The sequence below is a fragment of the Panthera onca genome, chromosome A1 (assembly GCF_046562875.1).
Source record: "Panthera onca isolate mPanOnc1 chromosome A1, mPanOnc1 haplotype 2, whole genome shotgun sequence".
Lineage (NCBI taxonomy): Eukaryota > Metazoa > Chordata > Mammalia > Carnivora > Felidae > Panthera > Panthera onca.
Window position 1 is genome coordinate 112,321,360 of NC_138339.1, and position 22,731 is coordinate 112,344,090.

Here is a 22,731-nt window from a genome sequence, read left to right on the forward strand (position 1 = left end):
CACAGAGTTTGTAAACACGTAATTCTATGACAATCTATTCATACACTATGAATAGCAAAGACCTGGCCTGATATGTCAGCCTTGTCATATCCTGGGCAGGTTATTGACTGTTTTAGAGTACCTGTCTTTCCACTGCAAAGGGATACTAGCTATCTAACCAGGATGTTTCAAAGGTTAGTGTTAAGATATATAAAGCTCTTGGTGCATAGTACGTGCTTAACAAATGCTGTACCAGGTTACACTTTCCTCACTAGAATTGTCAGAAGCTAGGTCTGATTCTAAGAATTATATCTCTCTGACCCCATCCAAATTTCTCCTCTGGTTTGTCTAGATTTTTTCTGCCAGCTACTACTACTGTGGCAAACAGAAGGAGTATCTAGTCGGTCTCTCATAAGGGGAAAAATGAAATTAATTTTAATGTAGCTCAGAGCTTTAGAAAAAAATGTTTCTTATTCCTTACAAATATGTAAATCTTCTTTAATACTTTTTACCTGATGTTACTGTAACATTACTACTATTATTATCATTATTATTATCGCCTTTACTGCACTGGATTAGGGGTTTACAGTTGAATCTTTTGTGCTTGTGATTCACTAATTATTTTGGAAAGTATAAAGAAAGAATAAGGTATTTTCCTTGCCCCAAAGACCCTCTACCCTGGTTGAGGAGGCAAAATTGAAGGCAGTTTAAGTAACTGGAACAGTGATTCTTAACACTGGAGAACATTTAGGAAATTTCAGAGTGCACTGATTGTGGTGTCCTGCTGGCATTTCATGGGCAGAAGCCAGGGATGCTAGGTGACCTGGAATATCGGGGATAGTCCTTTACCAAGGAGGAATTGTTTTGTGTCCCAACAAACCATTCACATAGGCAAAATACTCACTTACGATATTCTGAGTCTGGAACACAACTACTTTTTACTTTTAACACAAAATGTTTTTTTTACATGATTTTAATCCACACTAATTTTTTCAGTAATGCTACCACAGTGTATACTGAAAGAGAATTGTACTTTGTTACATATGAAACCTTTCAAGAGTCATTCACCATTTTGGAAAAAGATTGTTTTTCTAATACAGTACTCCTGTACTCGTTTCCATGTTGCTGTCACATTCATGGTAATTCTCCATATATTGGAGGAAGCAGAGCAAACACTTAACAGAACACTTACTGTTCTGAGTGCTTTACGTGTATATCCACTTAATCCTTACAGCAACCTGTAAGGTACCTTCTATTATTCTTTTCACTTTCCAAGCAAGTAAACCAAAGATGAAGTAAACCAAGAAAGTTGAAATAACTTTCTCAAGGTCACACAGTTAAGTGATAGTAAGATCTAAAGTTTCGACTTGTTTTTTAATATACCTGCATACAAGCATTTGTATTTTGCAGTGTTTAATATAATTTTATTTTTCCTGTATGTTACTGATAAGCCATGACACTGGATTCTTTTGAAGTGTCTATGTAGGAATTATTTAGTATATGTAGGTGTATTTAGTAAAGTGCGTATGTTGGAAGAGTATTTAGGAATTTTTTATCAGGATAAAAATACTTGTTAAAAATAGAAAGAAGTAACTTAGTTTTAAGTTAGTCAAAGAATAAAATAGATTTATGGATGGATAGAAAGCATAATTTGGATTTAAATAATATTTGTGTGCCGCCTTGCTCTTTGGAAGCACACCAAGCATGCTCTCTCCCATCTTGGAGCTTTTGACTTTGGTGTTCCCCTCATTTGACTCCTCTCTCTCCATTGCCCCATATATCCATACGACTTTCTCCCTCCCTCTCTTTCTTCAGATCTCTGAGTATATGTTGTCTCATCAAAGAGACCATCCCTGGGCACCTGGGTAGATCAGTTGGTTGAGTGTCCGACTTCAGCTTGGGTCATGATGTTGCAGTTCATGAGTTCGAGCCCCACATCAGGCTCACTGCTGTCAGTGCAGAGCCTGCTTCAGATCCTCTGCCCCTCCCCCACTTGCACACATGCATCCTCTTTCGCTTTCTCAAAAATAAACATTAAAAAAAAGGCTATCCCTGATCATTTTATAATACAGGAACTGACATTGCTAACACGCCACAGCCTCTTACCCTTTTTTTTCTCCATTGTACTTATCACCACATGACCTAGTATATATATGCTGACTTAGTTGTTCAATGCAAGCTCCGGGTAAAAAACCTTTGCTTTGTTCACTGCTGTGTCCTGTTATCCATGACAGTGCATGGCATACAGTAGGAGCTTAATAAAGTATTTATGAAATACAGGAGTGAGTGCAGAATAGACTTTGGAGAAGGGCTGAAATATTTGGCCTTGAGATATACTTGGAATGATTTAAATCTGACTTTTTCTGTAAAAAGTTTAATGGAGGTAGAGGAAGAGAAAGAGGGTATTCTAGGCAATGAATTCAGTGAAGGTAAAAATAGATATGGGACTGTCTGCTAAATCATAGAGCTGAGTGGAATACTAGCCTTTCAGGACCAGAGCATGGGTATAAAGAGCATTGGATTTGGGCTTGGAGTTGGGGATTAGGGTCACAGGTTGTCAATCTAGAACTCCCATGGATGTGATGAGGCAGGTGATGCCGAGTGATTAGGTGGTAGCTTTGGAGCAGCAGACTGAGGCTGGCTTTGAGAAAAATTGGCCTGGCGGTAGAGGTGAGTATAGAATTGGAAGGAGAAAAGCCAAAGAAGAAGAGTTAAGCACTTATAAGGACTGAGGGTTTTGGGTCTGAGACAAATAATGATGTGATGCAGTTAAAATAAAACATGATATGTCTCACACACACACACACACACACACACACACACACACAGGATAAGCCTGGGAGTTTAAAAAACTCTCCCATAGTGGGATAGTTGTTATAATCCACATCATTGTTTGTATCATCATCATCACCGTCTAATATCTATTTGTCACTATGTATCAGATGTTTTAAGTGCTCTGCATATATAATCTTATTTAGTCCTCATAATAACTGTTCTGGTTATTGCTATAAAATAAATCACTTCAAACTTAGAACTTACAATATCAATTTGCTAATTTTTTATTGTTTTGTGGGCCAACTGGGCTTGCTTAAACATTTTCACTTTGATTCCCTCATTTGTTGTAGTCAGATGGCAGCTAGGGCTAGAGTCATCTCAAGGCTCCACTGGCAGGATGAGTAAGATGGCTTCTTCACTCTCAGGTCTGGCTCTGGGGGGAATGGCTGACAGAGCTAGAGATTGTCCAGGCACACATCTGCTCTCCCTGTCTCTCTCTCCCTTCCACCCCACTCCCTGCCCCCACCTCTCTTCAGCCTCTACCTAACATTAGCATGGGCTTTCTCATAGCATGGTAGTCTTAGAATAGTCAGGCTTGCTAGCGGGGTGCCTCAGGGATCCAAATAGCACATTCAAAGTAACCAAGGTGAAGACTTCAAGACTTGTGACAGCACTACTTGTTGGTTATAGAAACCAGCTCAGATTCGACATAGGGTAGGATGTCTCATTAGGAGGCATCTTTGGAGACTAACTACCCTAACAACCCAATTTTACAGGTGAAGAAACTGATACGCTAAGAGTGAGATCATTTGTCAAAGATTATGCACTAAAGGATTTGATACAAAGCCTATGTACTTAGTACCTGTATGAACTTGGAAAATTGTTTTCTCTCTCTAGGTCTCACTTTATGTGGAAATCAGGGTATTAGAGGAAATGATATTGAAGATGCTTTCCATTTCTCTGAGGGTTTAAGCCTGTTGATTTAGATTATAGGAGTGGGGATGGGAAGGAACAGACTAAATAAAAAGGCATTTTATAAAAGAAAACTTGGTAGTAAAGTTGATGGAGGGAAGGTGATACAGATGGGGAACACATTAGGGTTATTCAGAGATCCCAGTAGATGATTTATATTAAACACCTAATAGTGGCTGACTCACATGAAATGCCTGTTGAATGGTAGCAAAGAGACAAAGATTTCAGTCTGTGATACTGGGAGAAATCTCAACCCACTGACTGAAATGAGAGCGGTTATAATAGGAACTACTTAAAATCAAAAAATGGATCCATCAATTCTGAAAAAGTTTGTGATGAGTAGCAGGGCATTTGACAAGGGAGGGAACCTTACAAGTCACTTGGAAATACGGTACTGAAATTCAGATTAGAAGCAGTCACTGAAGAGCATGGCCTAGGACAGAGTCTTGTGGATATCCCAAGCTAGCGGATGAAAACAAGAAAGCAAAAAGGCATGGTCAGAGGAATGGGTAGAAAACCAAAGCAGTTGACAGTCCTGGGATTTGAAGGAGATTAGAGAGAGTACATCACTGAACACTTGTGAGAAGTTAAGGAGAGTAAGAAACAAGGAAAGAGGAACACCTTTTTATTCTGAAGGCAGTTTTAGTGACCTTTTTTTTGGGGGGGGGGGTAATTTTTTTTATTTTGTAAAGGATTAAGAGGAATGTGAGAAATTAACACAATAGGTGTTGACTGCAGCTGAAGACTTTGGGCGCCAAGGACCATTACACCTTCAGAGAGGCAGAGTAGAACATGGATGTTTCCTGCACTATCTAGAACAGATAAACCAAATGCAGGAAAACTGAAAATTGACAATATCAGCAAGTCACAGAAGCACAAATCAGTTAAGTGTGTTGAGATGGGGATGAGGTAGAACCAACAGAATTTTATGGTAAAATAGAGTAAAAGCTAGACTTTCCTCATTTTTTTATCCACAGGTCTTCTTTAGTATACAAGGTACAGAATAATATGACCCCAAATCAAATAGAAAAGATTGTTTTCTTTGAAAAAATTTAGATTTCTTATTTAAGTCTCCTTACAAAAGGCATGATTATTCTTGAGATCAATGTTGTATTCCTCCAAGACCCCTGTTAATACCTTTCTTAACTTTGTGAGCAGTCATAAAAGTGTTCTCGTCTGGTCAAAATATAGATCTTGAAATCTGTACACCAAACTCTGCATTCTTTAACTATACACAGTGCATTAGCTTTCAGTCCACCCCCCACCACCAGATTCATGATAAATTATACCCACTTTTAGATTTTTAGGGTTGTGGAGCTCAGACACATGTAAAAATAGAAACAAAAGGAGCTGAGAACAGCCATGCCCCATGGGTGAGGAAATGTATCATTCCCATTTTTAAATTCTGGACATTAATTGTATTTTATAATCACAGTATGCTTTTATGTTGGATGGAGGGAGAGCTTTGGTTATATCTGTGTCACCAGGGGGCAGCCACTTGTCTTGGATTTGAGAGAAGGGGGTAGTTAAAATGCCTAATGGCCATTTTCAGACCAACTTTTATTTTGAAGGAAGCGAAGAAGTCAGAGAATATTAAAATGCATAGAAAGGACTCAGAAAAGGTTGGAAATCCTTATTTAAGAATGAATTGAATTTTGAAAAGTTTTATGGTCTATATTCATCACTGGGAGAGGGAAACCCCATTCATCTTTTCACACGGCAGCCTCAGCTGTAGGGATATCATTATTAAATGGCGTTTAGCAGAGGTGAAGAGAAAAACCTCCTCCCCAGAGATTCACCCCTGCCAACCAATCAGGAAGCAGCCTGCTCTGAATCCACACCCCCCTGCCCTGATAGACCCGGGAATGGAGTGTGATTGGTACATAGTTGGGCTTTTATGGGAGGGGTTTCTTGTCACTCTTCCTGGCTTCCCCGCAGTTCCTTATTTGGTAGCTTTTGACAGAACAAGTCTTTCTTGCAGCTAAGCATCTTGACATACATTATTCATTAAGCCCTGGAGCTCAGGGAGAAAAAGATGCAGACCCTTAGATCTTTAGATATTTCTTTATCACATGAATTTTCTTTATTCAGAATAGTTGTAGAATTCTGTTCCATTCTGGAGTTTTACAGATGGCATGTGTTCAATGGGAAGACGGCTGGATGGGATCTAATGCAAGGCTTTCTTATGTATACTTAATTACCAAAAATCTTCAAAAACCCAAACTGTCTGTGGCTTGCGGATATTGTTAAAGTATCAAGGTTTTTGAAAATATACATATTTTAGAACTAATTGTCTCTTTATATAATCAATCAAAAATGCCTGAAGCAAACTATTTACTGTCAGTGTCTTGGGGCTACATAAAGGTAAGATTTATTTAGCTCCTAATTGCTCTTATTACATAACTGATAGTTTTAATAAATTACTATGGCATTAAGCTTTAACAGTCATTTATTTTTTCCCTTAGATGTGAGTTACAGAAGTAATGTGTGTTTTTAGTGGTCAAGATAAGGAGAAATTGTATAACTTTTATTAGCTATAGTTTGCATGTTAAAATATCTTTTCATTGGTTCTTCGGTTTGTCATGTTGTATAGGTTTGAATTGTGCTTTTAAATATGAAGGTAATCATACAAAATTAATGGAAATAAATTATTGGGACAAATTAATTATGCTGGTGTATGGGTTCCAATTCATATGTAGCACTTAAAGTTTATAAAAATTAATTTGTGGCTCTTCCTAAAAATATATCACTTTGACCTGATGAGTGTTCTTTTTTTTTTTTTATCTTCAGATATAAAAGCTCTAGGTGACATTAAAAACTGACATTTCTTAACTATTTGATATATTATTAAAATGAAAACTGGCTTATCTACTTGTAAAACTTGAAGAAACATAAAAGTTCATATGATAACCTTTGTTAATCTCAGGAAATGAAGTAATACACTGAATTTACTAAGATTGTATTCCTTCTTGGCAAGCCTCATGCCTGCCTCATGATAATGCTAGCCTGGCGATCCTATCTCTGGAATAGAAGCAGGAGGTAGAGAAACGTTTTTCAGTCCTAAATGAAGCATCACTTCAGAATTTGAAATCTATTCTTAAACATTTGAGCCAATCACAGTACATATTTTTAAGAATCCTTTTCTGTTACTTTAAGGAGTCTCAGATTGAAATATTTTTCATTTTCTTTGTTTCTTTTTAGAGGAAAATATTCTCCTTGTTGTGAGATTTACTTGCATTCTAAGAAAACTTACTTCATTTTTAGTTATCCAAGGAGTCATGATTCCCCACTTCCTCTAAAATCTATGGATGGCCCAGATATATTTTAATTGTTTTTGAAATGTACAGACTTTTATTATTTGAATTTTGCTAGCCATTTTTTGGCTTAAGAAATTTTTAGTACAGAAAAGTATGGAAAGTAATAAAAGAAAATCCCATAATCTCCCTACAACTCATCTCTTAGCTTTTAGATAGCTCATATTTGATATGTTTTTGAAGGGCTTCATATTTGTATTATGATTATGAACAAGACCTCCAAGAATGTAAATAAATAATTATAGTGCTTATCTTTTTGAGGAAAATTTTTGCTGGTCAACCTTGTTTATGTTTTAATAGTATACTGCTAAAAACACCTAAGGACAAATACAAATATATTTATTCTTATGCATTTTGAAGGATTTCTTTTTATACAGCCAGTGCAGTGCTTATTTTAGCTTTTAATGCTGATATACACCAAACTTGCAGTGTATCACAGTGCAGCATTTTCAAATGATTTTTAGTAGAATATTGGTTGGGATGGGGTGGGGCGGGGTAGGCATTTTCTTAATGTTTGACCTTTACCACCTTCTTAATTATACACTAAGAGAATATAAAATGCAGCCAGTACATTGGCATGAATACAGAATTACAGGGATTATAGTTAAGAATACTTTATATGGAAACCAATTTGACAATAAATTTCATATTAAAAGAATAATTTTTTTTTATTATTTAATCTTGCTTCCTCAGATCAGTCTTAAATGTAGAACATAAATTGGAAAACTGGACTTTAAAAGCAAAATACAGAACTTATTTCAACTGCATTTTCAGCTTCCTTTATGCTTTACATGCTGCACTCATTCTGATGCATAATGAGAACAAAGGATTTGAAAGCATTCACTTAAATCTTAATCTGTTTTTTCACTGTGGGAACAATAATTCCATATATTATTTTGTACTATTAAAGCAAAAACAATCAGAAGAACTCATCAGCAGCAAATATGTCAAGGTCACTTTTTAAAATATCTAAATGCTCAATTAAATTGTTTTGCATTTTCCAACCAGTTTCTTTTTTCTTTTGTAAAATCATTTCTGTCTTTTATCTCTTCTAAATCTGTAAATTGAGAACTGTAACAATGTTCTAGGAAAACCACATTTTATTACCTTTTCCAATCATTTTCCTCATGATAATTTTGTATAGTTAACCTAGTAAATGGTATGTAGTTATCTTAAAGTGAGAGACATTCCACTTACGTTTTAAAATGATTGTTGAATCGTTCAGTGTATTGTTCTTTAGCACAGCCAACCACACACTCCAAAACCATATTGTAAGATCAACTACCAGTTGTGAAAGCATTGATGGTAATTTTTGTGATTATTAATTTAGCTTTCCTGAAAGTTTTATATCAACAGCAAAAAAAAGGGGGGGAAGCAATTTTAATTCCTTTTAGAAAATGCTCTTCTAACTTAATGACTCTTTGAAAACTGTCTTTAATATCCCATACCCGTTCCCTTGGGAAGAAAGAGAATTGTTTAAAATACTGTCTATTGTAATCATGTTAAGAGGAAATGTTGCCTTCCTAAGAGCACCTGACAAACCCTGGTAGAGATATAGGTGTGCACTGAAACGTTTCTCCACCCACACTTCTGGGTTTTGAACAAAAGCATAAGAGTAGTCTTGAAGTATATGTATATGATGCAGATACAATCAGTAGATAATGCAACCTGAAATTTATCCATCTGTAGAATAGATTTCCTTTCACTGGTGTTTTTTGCCTTAGTTATACCTGTAGTGACTGGCTTTTTTGAGGAATTACATAAGTGAACTGCCGGAAAAATTAAAATTCATTATTTATATTATTCCAGAGAATCCAATAATTTGTGTAGCACACCTGCAGTTACCATGTACTTTTTCTGCAGGGCATATATGGCAACATATTCCTTATACCAGGTTGCTTGCAAGTTAGAAGGTAGTTTTATGGAAAAACTGGGTCCCTGTCTAACTTTTCCAATTGTACCCTCCCCGACTCCCAAGCTTGCATCATATTTTACTTACATGGAGAGAAATGCATGGAGGGCAGGTGGACAGCAGCTGCTGTAGAGACTGAGAAGGGGGGCTAGGAATAGCTGAAAGCCCCTCATAGCCCCCCACCTCCTCTATAAAATAGACTTTGCCATGCAGGCAGTTGTAGCATGGACAATTTCAGTTCAAAGAGATATTTCATTCAGTATATGTTTTAAATGTTTAGCAGACTCCCTTTGGCCTTGTTTTGCCTAAAGAGTAGATTTTTCTGAGAGTTAATTTCATTAATTAAGCAAGGATTTACTTGTCTTTGGGCCTTGCATGTTGAATTATTGTTCTATTTTTGAATCATGATGATTATCTCCTATGTTAATAATATCCCAAATTACTTTTGGGAATGGGTAGGGGAGCTAGATATTTCTGTGTATTTTTTGTGGGCATAACTAAAGCTAAATCTTCGATCTGTCCTGGAGTGATAAAAATCAGGTATCTATAAAAGGCCCAGTGACCTGGGAGATAGAAGGAACTCACTGAGGAGCATCTCCTACGTGCCCGGCAAAAAAAAACAAGACACTGTCTATTAACTCATTTAATTAGTTAATAGCTTATAACTTTAACTCAAGAAAATATAACATCATGAAAGATGGACAGAAAATGTTTTGAACACTATCATAAATGTCTTCCTGAATATTCTTAGGAGGCTGCCAGTTTTTCCCAGGATATCAGAATGTATAATACTGAGTGAAACCAAGCAGCAGCCTGTTTTGTATACTGCCTGATAGCAACTTAAAATATATACATATAAATGTGAGAAATAAGACATAGATGGAAATATAGGTAATTATCTATGGTTATCTCTGAGCAATTGGCATATACATGATTTCAATTTTTTCTATATAGCTTTCTCGATTTTCAGTATCATGTATGCATTTTATAGTTAGAGACAAGTTATTAAGAAAATACATGAACAAAAAAAATGATCTTTATGTTCCTGAGTTTGAGAATAAGCTCCTTAGACCTGTAAATTAACAACCAGAAAAATTTATACTGATTATGGTCAATTCTTCAGTTTTCTGTACAGGAGATTATAAATATACATTTCTTATATTCAACAGTCTGTTGAAATATTTTTATTGATCTTTTGTGATAAATTCCTGTATCTAATCTACATGGTCAATAAGATGGACTTTGGAATTGATTTGCCAAATTATCCTGAGTTAGGACACCTTGGTATAAATTATCCAGGGAAGCACGTTTTTTTTTTTTTCTTAAATTCTAATAAACTCAATACGGAGTTAGAAATTACATTTCAAACATCACTAAATAGTAAATTCACTACTCTCTTTTTTCCTAGATTTAAGTGAGAATTTATGGTGAGATTCAAAATTTTAAAGGCTACTGAATATTAGAGTAAAATGTGTTTTGACTTTTTTTGATCAGGTATCTAATAGTAACCCACATAATAGAAAAAAATTATTGGTTCTGTTAAGATAAATATTAAGGCATATTTAAATTAAAGGCCCATTTGGGCTATTTTGGGAATCAAAAGGCAACACTTTAAGAAACAGCTGATGGATGGGAAAGCATGAAGTCTTTGAGAATTTTGGAATTGGGTATTGCCATGTGATTGTTGTAAGTTAATTCCAGTGTTTTTTAGGATAAAATAGTCACCATAGCATCAATAAAATACATTGTGAAGAAATGAAGTTGCGTATTGAAAATGGACCTGTTTTGTATTTATGTGACTTTAGAGATATGGATTGGGAAATCCCATGGATGCTGAGAAACAAAAAAATCTTATACCTTCCTTCTACTTGGAAAAACTTTAAAAGGAAAAATTATATACTTATAAATTCAGATATTTCACTTCTCCATAATTCTGAAAGAGTACTCAAATCTATTCACTTTTGTTTTGGGGTAAAAGATATTTTAACCTCTGACAAGTATACATACTAACTTCTGCAAATGACAAATTAATTGATAAATCATGTTCTGTTGTGTGGCAGCATATTTTGTGTTTATAAGTTAGAGGTTTTTTTTCCTTCTCTAAATACTAATAATACACCGTAATTTTTTTTTCCTTTTTTTTCCCCCTTAACTAATGTCCTTGAGTGTCTAAATCTGTGTGGTCCAGTATGGTAGCCACTAGCCACGTGTGGCTATTTAAATTTAAATTTAAATTAATTTACAGTGAAATAAAGTTCAAAATTCAGCTCCTCGTTTTTCACTAGGCACATTGCAAGTGCTTGATAAACGCATACGATTAGTAGCTACTGTAAGGGACATCTCAGATTCTAGAACTTTCCAACATTATAGAAAGTTCTATTGGATGGCACTGATCTAAACTGTCAGGACAGTTTAAAAAATCTTTGGGCATGTTTTCTGTATGTTACAAGTATGTTTATGTTACCTCACTTACATTTTCCTCTTCTGTTATTTCATATTATTTTTCTGTTTTTCAGTTTAAAAGGATGCTTAATCGGGAGCTCACCCATCTCTCTGAAATGAGTCGGTCTGGAAATCAAGTGTCAGAGTATATATCAAACACATTCTTAGGTGAGAATAATAATTTAAATGCAATTTAAAAGTTTTCTTTTGTGGTGTTTGTTTTTGGAGGTAGATTGGGGGCACTAACTCGTTTTGGAAACCACACAAGTGCAAAGAATTCCATTTGTTTTCATTCATCCTGTTAGTAACTTGACTATCTGAGCCTCTAAGCTTTGAAATCTAAGGTGATAAAGTACATTTTTTTTTTTTTAGTTTTATTCAGAAGTTCAGGGATTCTCTGGATTCAAGTTGTATATTGCCAATTTTTTCAGGGCACTAAATGTAAAATGTATTTTATAGAGAAATCTGTGCATGCATTCAACAAGTTCTTGTTAAATGCCAGACATTGCTGGGAACTGGTAATGATAAATTAGAAAAGGTCCTTGCCATCAATGAGTTATAGTCTAATGAACACCAAGCTCTAAATACACTACAACTGCTAAAGAAAAGCTTGCTGATAATAATAGTTGAGAATAGTTGAGAATGCTTTGTACACCACCCCACCCTACATCCACAGAAAGAAAATTCAGTTGGTGAAAGTCAGTAGTGTGAACATATCCTTGATTTGAATGTACTTTCAAAACAAAATTGCTGTAACATCTAATTAGCATTTTCACTAAACAGACATTTATTGAACACATGCTATGTGCAAGGATGAGTTAGAGGAGCTCACTGCCTTGAAATAGTGGATGAATAAGCTGAGGCATCTACTTAGGTCTTTTATTTGAAAATAACAGTTGAATCTGACAATTATTTATCACATGCTATTGGTGGTTCTCTGTGCTCCCCTTGTTATATCATAACCATTATCTCACTATGGTACAGAAAATGTAAAATAATAGAAACAATCTAAGTCATTCAAATATATTGTGTTTATCTTTACATTATGACCCATTTCACTAAGCCCTTAGGTTCACCCAGTGCTGTTTTTATGATATTTCTGTATGAAGTTCCTTCCTTTTCAAAGTAGGTATTAAAACTGGAACACTTAGTGGGCAAGAGCAATTTCTAAGCCACTAAGTGATTTCAAATAGGGACAGAGTTGATGAACAGTTGAAATAACCAATATGTTTTGCTTTATCCAACTCTGCTATCATAAGTCTTGCAAAAAAATTTACTATGACATTCTATCCAAGTAGTAACCACTCAATACATTTGATGTTAATTATTTTGCAGTGGGATGTACTTGCTCAATTTTGTGCTTAAGGGTATCATACATAGTAAGTCCACATCAATTGTAAATACTCAACTTCTCTAAAAGAAGTGTTTTCTTGAAAACATTTTCTGGAACATACAATGATTAATTAAAACCTGTTCAGTTATGGATGTTATCAAAAAGTAATAACTCACATCGAATTCATAGTAAATGTAGAACATTTTCTAAATTTCTTAAGATAAGCAACATGAAGTGGAAATTCCTTCTCCAACTCAGAAGGAAAAGGAGAAAAAGAAAAGGCCAATGTCTCAGATCAGCGGGGTCAAGAAGTTGATGCACAGCTCCAGTTTGACAAATTCAAGCATCCCGAGATTTGGGGTTAAAACTGAACAAGAAGATGTCCTTGCCAAGGTAAGATGATTTTAAGGACTGTGATCATATTATGCAGGGATGCTTTTTAATAAATTTTGATAGATTCTCTTTTAAATAGATGGACTAGTTCATTAATTTGTGGCGTTATTTTCTTTTGGAAGGTGGGAAAGTACTTTATGAAGTTCTTTATAAACTTTTTGGGTATTGGGGCGCCTGGGTGGCTCAGTCAGTTAAGTGATCGACTTTGTCTCAGGTCATGATCTCATGGTTCATTGTTTCAAGCCCCACATCAGGCTCTGTGCTGACAGCTCAGAGCCTAGAGCCTGCTTCAGATTTTGTGTCTTCCCCTCTCTCTGCCCCACTCCGTTCACGCTCTGTCTTTCTCTCTCAAAACTGAATAAATGTTAAATATAAGTAAGTAAATAAATAATTTGGGTATTATTAATATGTGGATTTAGACAGGTGGTTTGGTTTTATGTTTCTTACTTTTTTACATCTACGTTTGATTATCCAAGCCTAAAGATTTAGAAATCTTTTATATCTTTTGGGTTTCAGAATAGTTAAGGTTTTGTGAACAGATTTTATCTATAAAAGAAATGCCTTGAGATTGGTAGTCAAGGCATGTAAGTAACGTTGTATTGTCAAAGTCATTAGGTTAAGCCATACTATGCAGTTTTCAGCACATTTAAGTGGGTTTACAAAGTTTGCCTGTACTTACATGGTGCATCCATTGCATTTAAAATGAATCTTTTTTTTTTTAACTTAACATTATTTTTGCTAAAGTCAGTAATGTTTAAATGACCATGCTCATTGATTTGTGTTCTACTTCTGCCTCATAATTTTTTCAATCTTTATTTAACCCTAGGAACTAGAAGATGTAAACAAATGGGGCCTTCATGTTTTCAGAATAGCAGAGCTGTCCGGTAACCGGCCTTTGACTGTTATCATGCATACTATTTTTCAGGTAACATGGTTAAATTCTGTCACCTTTCCTTTTTTTGGTGATACAATGTCTAGTCTGTGAAATATGCTTGTGTTTTATCTTCTTTACTAGTCACCCTCTTTTGCTTATTTTGATACTTTTTTCTTATTTGCCCCATACCAAGGGACACATGATAACAAAGGTTAGAGTGTGGGGTCAAATACAACTAAACCAATTTTGTTATTGTTTTCCACTTAAGAAGAAGAGGTCATGTGGGAAAATTCAAGCATGATTTTTAAAAATCTACATGACTTCTTGCAGCAAGAATGGAGTGCTAACTAAAAAATGAATAAACTTCTTGTTGCTGACTTACCTTAAATTATATTTTCTTCAGTCATTGTTTTTTGTACTGCTCTCTTCTCCATGTCTGCTTCCCACTCTTGTTGAGCTTTTGCCCCAGCTGAGAATTAGGATATAAATGAGGAGTTGAGGCTGTAGATCCCTCGGTACTGGCCTGGCATAGTCCAGCTCTAGAGACCATTTTGAGTTCCAGTTGGTATGATCCACTAGCTAAGGCAAGAATACTGGATTGAAGCTGCTTTCATGATTATGGAACACACATTTTTATAGTTGGCAGCTCATTCCGAACAGTATACCTCTTGAGGAAAGCAATGTTGGGCCCCAACAGGACAACCCTACCCTGGTTTTTTCCCCAACATCCTTGGATATTCTCAGATTGTTCCGTTTTCTTCACTAGATACTGCAAGAGTGCTCTTTCCATTTCTGGGTTATCCATAGGTGATATTGGGTATGGTTTTTCTGTTAACACACTCTATGGAAAATCTTTTTATGTAAAACCAAAATGTGAAGAGGATTTTCTTTCCTACAGGAACGGGATTTATTAAAAACATTTAAAATTCCAGTAGACACTTTAATTACATACCTGATGACCCTGGAAGACCATTACCATGCTGATGTGGCCTACCACAACAATATTCATGCTGCAGATGTGGTCCAGTCAACACATGTGCTGTTATCTACACCTGCTTTGGAGGTAAATCTGGTTTCTAAAACATTGAGACCATTAACCTGCTGTTCTTAAGCATCTCTTAAACATTTATACTGAAGGGTATGCAGGGCAGGAAATAATTGGCTTCATTGGTAGTATGTTGAGTTACAGGGGGAAAATTTGTTGTCAATAAACAGTTCAGTCTTTGGGATTCATGTGTTTGTGATACTGCTTTGAAATGACCTAGTGAACATTCCATAAAGTATATCTGGCTTATTCAGTTTCAATTATTAGTTTTTTGAAATTTAGTCTGATGGCTTTTGTATTTATAGTTGAAAGGATGATTATTACTTATAAAATGTAGACAGTGCTTTGATATTTTTCGTAGAATTTTTCAGAAACACATCTCTAATTCTTCCTGATTTTAAGAATGTGTTCCATTGAATGCTAATTAAGACAATTTGATTTCCTTAATCATTTGGGGAAAAGATTCCCTTTTGCTAATGTATTTTTTAGCTCAGATTGTTTTCATTGTATAATTGTGTTCATACCTCACCATTTGAGTAAGTGGTTCTCAACTGAGGGGTGGTTCTTCCTTTTTCCTCCTACCCTGATCCCCCAAGGACATTTGGCAATATGTGGAGATAATTGTTGTCTGTCACAACCTGACAATAGATGGTACTGGTGTCTCATGGATAGAGGTCAGGGATCCTGTTAACAGTACTACAATGCACAGGATAGCATCCCACAACAAAGAATTAATCTGGCACCAAATGTCAATTCTGCTGAGATCAGGAGTTCCTGGTTTGAATGAAAGAAAATAATCACTCTTGTCATTAATTTTATGTACATTTTCACAATATCCTTAAACATCTTAAATACTTCTACAATAAGCTGTTAAATATTTTGAAGCTTCATTTTGTTTTCCATCAAATTCTAGGAAGTAATTTCACATTTGTATATACTTTTAATTTGTATTATTGCAGAGTAATAATGTTATTATCTACACTATCTGGTTTTACAGGCCGTGTTTACAGATTTGGAGATTCTTGCAGCAATTTTTGCCAGTGCAATACATGATGTAGATCATCCGGGTGTGTCAAATCAGTTTCTGATCAATACAAGTGAGTAAAATTTATTTTTGCAAAAAAAAAATTTCCTTTGTACATTTGAGACTGAATGAGGGTCTTTATAAACTTGGGATGTTTCCAGAGCCACAATGTTCTTTTGACATGTGTAAATACACATTTTATTGATAGTGTGTGTTCATGTAAACCAGCTCTAAAAATGATCATTCTATCCCAGGAGGCACATACATGTCGTGTTTGGAAAACATCATTCCAGTACTTCTCTAGAAATATTGTGTCAGTAGACAAAGGTAATCAGAAGTGGAAGTTTGCAGAAAGATTCAGATAGTTGTATTGTCTTCCTGTTTAAATAAAAACAGGAAAAGTTGTAAGAATTCATGTTAAACCTTCTTTACTTTATGGAGATTGTCACTGAATCCTCTTCAGAGGCTATGATTGCTCCTCTCCACCACCACCACTCCCACCTCCCTTCCTTTTTTTGTCTTCTCTGGAGGGCTATAGGAACATCTCTGATGTACTGTCTCTTTTGATTTCTCTTTTATTTAAATATTTTTAACCATTAAATTTTTTCTCGTGACACCTCAACAACTAAGTTGTCGCTGAATTTATAAATAGGAGGAGTGGTAGAGACTGTCTAATATGGACATGTCTGACACACAGCTGCATAGAAAACCTTGTTAGGAAAAAAGAGGTTAGAGTGGGAGAGAGCCAAAGCATAAGAGACTGTTAAAAACTGAGAACAAACCGAGGGTTGATGGGGGGTGGGAGGGAGGGGAGGGTGGGTGATGGGTATTGAGGAGGGCACCTTTTAGGATGAGCACTGGGTGTTGTATGGAAACCAATTTGACAATAAACTTCATATATTGAAGAAAAAAAAAAAAAGAAAACCTTGGTAGGGAATGTTTAGATAGTGCTTGAGCTATGACTTTGAAAAGAGGTTTTAGTTTTACAGAAATTCTGTTCTTTGGGTAATTGAAATTAATTAGTAAATGATTTAAATATACTATTATTTAATTTCCTCCCACAACAGGTAAATTAGTGTTATAATTTTACTTTTATATACAAAAAAATAAATTCAAAGTTGTTAAAAGAGTTTTTTTTATATCTGTGAAAAATCTTTTCTTTTTTTTCTAGGAGTTTGTAGATAATAGCCTTCTCATGACTAAAGAAGTCAAACTGTGGCATCTTTTCATTCCCCATTTATTTCCTATACTTTGCTGCAGCCAGATTTAAAGAGACAATTTAAATGTAGCCTTAGTTTGAGAGATTTAACTTAGATCTTTAAAATTGTATCAATTTTTATATCTCAATTCACCTCTGGACTACTTTGTAACAAAATACACCTTAGTGACTCATTGATATGTAAGAGGATTGGGAAAGTCATGGATTTCCTGAGAGGTGTGGTTACTCAAGTACATTTTAGAAGTCTGGTTTATGAAGTTATTTACCCAGGTTTAGGCAGACTAACATTTCACGTTCCAGCTATCTTATGAGAACCTATGATGGGGTGCTTTCAAGAGTCATCAAAGCATTACTAAGTATTAACATCTTAATATTAATACACATTAGATGCAGGTATATGAGTTTATAGTATCAGTGCTGAGGGTTGACTGTCCTGAGAAGAGCAGAGAGGTCATTCAGTACAGCTTACTGTATGCTGGCACTTTTCCTTAACCTGACATGATTATTTGGATTCTTAGGCATGTCTTGTTATGTTCCTAATTTTACAAATTTTTAATACATAAAAATTTTGTTTTAATGTCTGCCTTTAAAAAGGTATGCATTTTTCCTTTAAATTAACACCAGAAATACAGACTGGTGTATTACCTTTGCATTCTACTTTATACAGTATTGTATGTTCTCTTACTCTAACATCACAATTAAGAAGAGTTTAGAGAACAAATTAATTGAAACAACTGATAATAAAGTCTCCAAGTACTCTGATAATTTTTTAAAGAAAAGTGAGAACCAGCTCTATTATCCTCTCTTGTAGACCCTCTAAGGTCACAGGGGCTTAGACTGGCACTGGAGGGCTCTGGCAGGCATTAGGGTACCCATGGAGTCTGAAATTTAAGCTAGTGAGGCTTCAGTCCACAGATGAATCTGATGCCCTCCAAAGCCTGAGACCCCGTGAGATAGATAACGGTCACATTTAGTGGATAATTATAAACATGGTGACAGCGGCCAAGGGTGGTGTCTGTTTTAAGGTCATCTCACTGATGACTTGCCCAAGGGGGAAGGGCACCTGGTCCTGCTTCTGGAAGTACTTTGTCACTCCATGATGGCGTGAGGATCTCCTTTCTGTGAGACCTCAGCAACACTGGGAGGTTAACAGCTCCCAGGGCAGCTTTGGACTGCTGATGTTTTCTTGACAATGGGGTGTGAGGAGGCTGTGTTATTCCTGAGTGAATGAATCAGCATCATCACCTGGTACAGGAAGGTATCCCAGGGTTGATCAGGGCCTCAGGTCCTTGTGAGAATTCACTCCCTTAGTTAGCTTTTGACTAGGGGTCATGCCAGCAGGCATTTTATTTCAGGACACAGAAGAGTCTTAGCAAGTAACGGTGACAAGAAGTAAGTTTTAACTTCACAGTGTTCTATAAAGGAGTCCCTCTCTTAACTTGTAAACTTATAATAAAAAGCTTTATGAAATACTCTATCAAAATTATGTGATTATTTTTAGTTTGCCGCAAACCCTTTTTTATAGACAGTGTAAGTTTCTTATTGTTTTCGTGGATTGATTGATCCTCAGTGGCTCACACAAGCACACTCTCAGCTCTCACCTTGGAGCTGGTGCTACCAACTTGTCCAAAGCCCAGGGTTGAATCTGTTTCTTGTAATTTATACATTTGTAAACCCATAGCTGGGAGGTCACGTGTCCTATTTTAAGGAGGCTAGAGGCACAGTGAGTTTGCATGGCCCCTTCTGGAAAAAGAGTTCTTTCTGGAACTCACCTGGCTGCTTCCCAGTCCAGATTTTCCTCTGCTTCTTAGTTGTGACAATAATTTCCATCATTTGTTCCACTGTAGGCGCCAAATCATTTGATAGTAATGATACATACTTTCATTGTTAACAGGCTGGAGGTTTTGAAAATAGAGACATCATTTCTACCTGGCGCAGATGGTTATGTTTTGTAAATGATGTGGGGGAGTAGAGGAATCTGAGTAGGATTGTAAGAAGTTGAAATTCCAGGGAGAGAAGCTGTGTAAGTCTTTTTCAAGGACGGTACATGTAAATAAACTCACAAAATGTAAATAGCATCATATGGTTTTGAATATAACATGCTGGAGAGTATTTATCATAACAAAGCATTTGACTTCACAGCATTCTTTTCTCAAACAATAAAGCGTTGTCAGAGGTGCAGAATATATATAGTATAAAATTTTACTTGGAAAACAAGTAATTCGGGTTTATAGCAAAGATGCCTAAGCTCTAGGGGAAAAGATTTAGTCACATTAGTCATGTGTTCAAAGCATATGGTTTTGATTTCCAAGAGCAGAAGCGTTTCACTATATTAAACTGGAGCTAGATTTAGCTACCAGTGCACACACACTTTTATTTCTCTAGTCTCATTTTAAAATAAGCTTTCCATAGCCCTATCTGTGGGTTATATATAAAAAGTTATTTTCTGCTTAAATATAACACTTTCAAAACAAGGATAAATTCATTTTCATGAAGTGTGATTATATAGAAATACTACAGAGATTGTTATTTTAGCCAACAAAAAAATATTGAGAGTCTACTATGTGCCAAACAGTGTTCTAGGTACTAGGGATATATGGGTGGGCAAGACAGTGGTCTGGCTGTGAAAAGCTTTCATTTGGCTGGAAAAAAAAAGGACTATAACACATGAATATCTGATAGCACTAGTTTGGTGGAGAAAAATAATACAGGTTACGGACGTAGAGAGTGAATGAATTGAGTGAATCAAACAGTTATAATCCTTTGTCCTTGGCAGCTAGAAAATAAAACTACCACTTCCTCCCCCTTTCAAGGAGACATATGTTGTTTAGAAGTGCCAGGAGAAACCAGAGAACCATGCACATCATATGAATAACTTTTCATTTTATATAGGGTCTTAAGTCTCTAAGTGGGTTGGGAGGTCTATGGAAGACACTGTTAAGACATGCACAGAGATGATGACAAATAAATTGGAATGTGATTAGTGCCAAATGAGTGGTACAAAGTATAAAGGAGTTTACAGCAGAAAGTGAGCAGTTCCACCTGTGGTAATCAGGAAAGGCTTCATGGACTTGTACTGGGCTTTGAAGATGAACAGGTTTCAACAGAAATGTTCTATAACATATTTTCTTACTCTGGACCCTACCTCCGCCTCTGTACTACTGTACCTTAGAGCATAGTATGAAGGCAACTTTCTAATGATTCCTGAACTTTCAAGGACTCTATGTAGAAGTACTATGGTAGCATCTTTGGCAGATAAACTTCTCAGGAGCTGCAAAATCTTTCGTTAGATGTTACCATGTGCCTTCAGCCCTAAGGAAGAGTAGAAAGTTAAATGACTGCCCTGAGATTCAGTTGCAACAGTATCCACCACCTTCCTGTCAAGAGCCCCAAAACTGGAGAGGCAGTGGGGGAGATCCACTCAGTAAGGAGTCTTTTCATTGCTTTCTGGCCAGTCTGGATTCTCATTCCAAGGCTCTTGGACCACATTCTATGTGAAAGAGCATCTTTAGATAGATTAGAGTTGAGACTCTTTGTTGTAGCATCTATACCACAGATCATCCTCTTCCTTAAAGTAACAGCTGCTCACCTTGTTCTTCTGCAGCCTCACAGCCTTAACTTCTTGTTTCTTTCTTCATGAGGTATATTAGTCAGTCTGGGTTTTTGTAAGCCTGAGTCAGTTCATGTATTAATGCCTCTTATCTGCATGCATATTTATTCCCTTAAAAGAACCGTAAAAGATTAATTGGGCATTATTTGGATATAGTCAAAAAACATTTGCCTTCCTTTCAATATATATTTATTTAATAGGATTCTACTATACAAACAATAATACCAGGTGCTAAAATCCTATATAGTATTAATTTTTTTTTATTTCTATATATTTAACCACCTATAGATAAATGTTCATAGTTAGAGTTTCAGAAACTACTTAAAAAATTTTTTTAATGTTTATTTTCGAGAAAGAGCATGAAGGAGATGGGAGGGACAGAGAGAGGGAGACACAGAATCTGAAGGAAGCTCCAGGCTCTGAGCTGTTAGCACAGAGCCTGATGTGGGGCTCGAACCCACGAACTGTGAGATCATGACCTGAACTGAAGCCAGATGCTTAAGTGAGTGAGCCACCCAGGCACCCCGTTTAGAGACAATTTAAAAGTCAGATCTGACCAGATACTATCTGAATGAATGAATGAACACTATTGTTTTATCCCCCCAAAAGAGAACATACACACCTACTCTTTGGTATTCTAGACATCTCTATTCCTGTAGTTTCAGAGCAAAAATTTACATGTATAAATTTGTAGGTCTATAGTACAAGTAAATTCATAGGATTTCACAATAGATGTATGTCTTGAACCTCTCTTCTCCTTCCTAGTTCCTTTAAATAGTCATTGAGTAGCAATGACTCTTTCTTAGAAAAGAATGTGTATTTCCCATACATTAGTCAGAAAAAAGATCAAATACATGTGCTTTTGGTCTTTACAGTGGCGTAAGTAGAAACAGAATAACGCACCAATTTTCTTTAATGACTGCCCTATAGAGTTGGGTCTGCTATTTACAGGAACCAAGAAAGAGGCAGGATCTTGCTGCCTAAAACATACAGGTCCAGGGCAGTCCTAAGGGAGCAGCAAAATCTTCACCATGGAGTTATTATGTAGGTAGCTGAACACCTGTCTCTTGATACTCAGAAAATAACATGGAAAAAATGAGTAAAGCTTTGACTTTCAAAGCTATACTGTGGAAGAAAATGAGTAAAAGCAGCATGAACAAATCTAGTATATTGTTCATTTGTTCCAAACTGTTCTTGAGTACAGTCCAAAATCACATCATCCTTACATTCTGTGAAATATTGGGTAATGGTCCATAGTTATCAGGAACATGACAACTTAAGCTGTTAAGATGTTGCCAGTGTTAAAAGTGATGTCACATTCTGCTGCTCATGAAGCTACCTGTGGCAGATCTGGAGGGGGGGCTCAAGAACATCTGGTCCAATTCTTCTCCCACTTGAGAAAAGACACAGCTGAGAGGTCCGCAGAGTGAAATGATTTGTTATATGTCAGTAGCATTACAATTCACTCCCAAGATTCCATTGCTCTTTCCACTAGTTAATATACATTAACTAGTATATCCTCTCCTGGGTATTGTCCTGTAATGGTAAGGCCAGCAGAGGTGTGGAAGAAAAATGCTTCTTAAACCCAAAGTATCTTAGAATGTGAAAAATACAAAAAACTTAGAAAAAAATGTCTTTGCTTATCTTCTGTCTCCTTTCTTTCTTTAAGACTCTGAACTTGCCTTGATGTACAATGATTCTTCTGTCTTGGAGAACCATCATCTGGCTGTGGGCTTTAAGTTGCTTCAGGAAGAAAACTGTGACATTTTCCAGAATCTGACCAAAAAGCAAAGACAATCATTAAGGAAGATGGTCATTGACATTGTAAGTAGCTGCTAA

General features: G+C 36.0%; 1 protein-coding gene across 4 annotated transcripts in view; it reads left to right on the top strand.

The window, feature by feature from the left end:
• PDE4D (phosphodiesterase 4D) overlaps nucleotides 1-22,731 on the top strand; it is a 720,383-nt gene that overhangs the window by 690,157 nt on the left and 7,495 nt on the right. For all 4 annotated transcript variants that reach the window (XM_078449637.2, XM_078449641.2, XM_078449649.2 and 1 more), the window contains 6 exons: nucleotides 11,469-11,562; nucleotides 12,948-13,120; nucleotides 13,947-14,045; nucleotides 14,893-15,057; nucleotides 16,037-16,136; nucleotides 22,562-22,716. In XM_078449637.2, coding sequence (XP_078305763.1) covers nucleotides 11,469-11,562; nucleotides 12,948-13,120; nucleotides 13,947-14,045; nucleotides 14,893-15,057; nucleotides 16,037-16,136; nucleotides 22,562-22,716 — 786 coding nt within the window. The remainder of the gene's footprint in view (nucleotides 1-11,468; nucleotides 11,563-12,947; nucleotides 13,121-13,946; nucleotides 14,046-14,892; nucleotides 15,058-16,036; nucleotides 16,137-22,561; nucleotides 22,717-22,731) is intronic.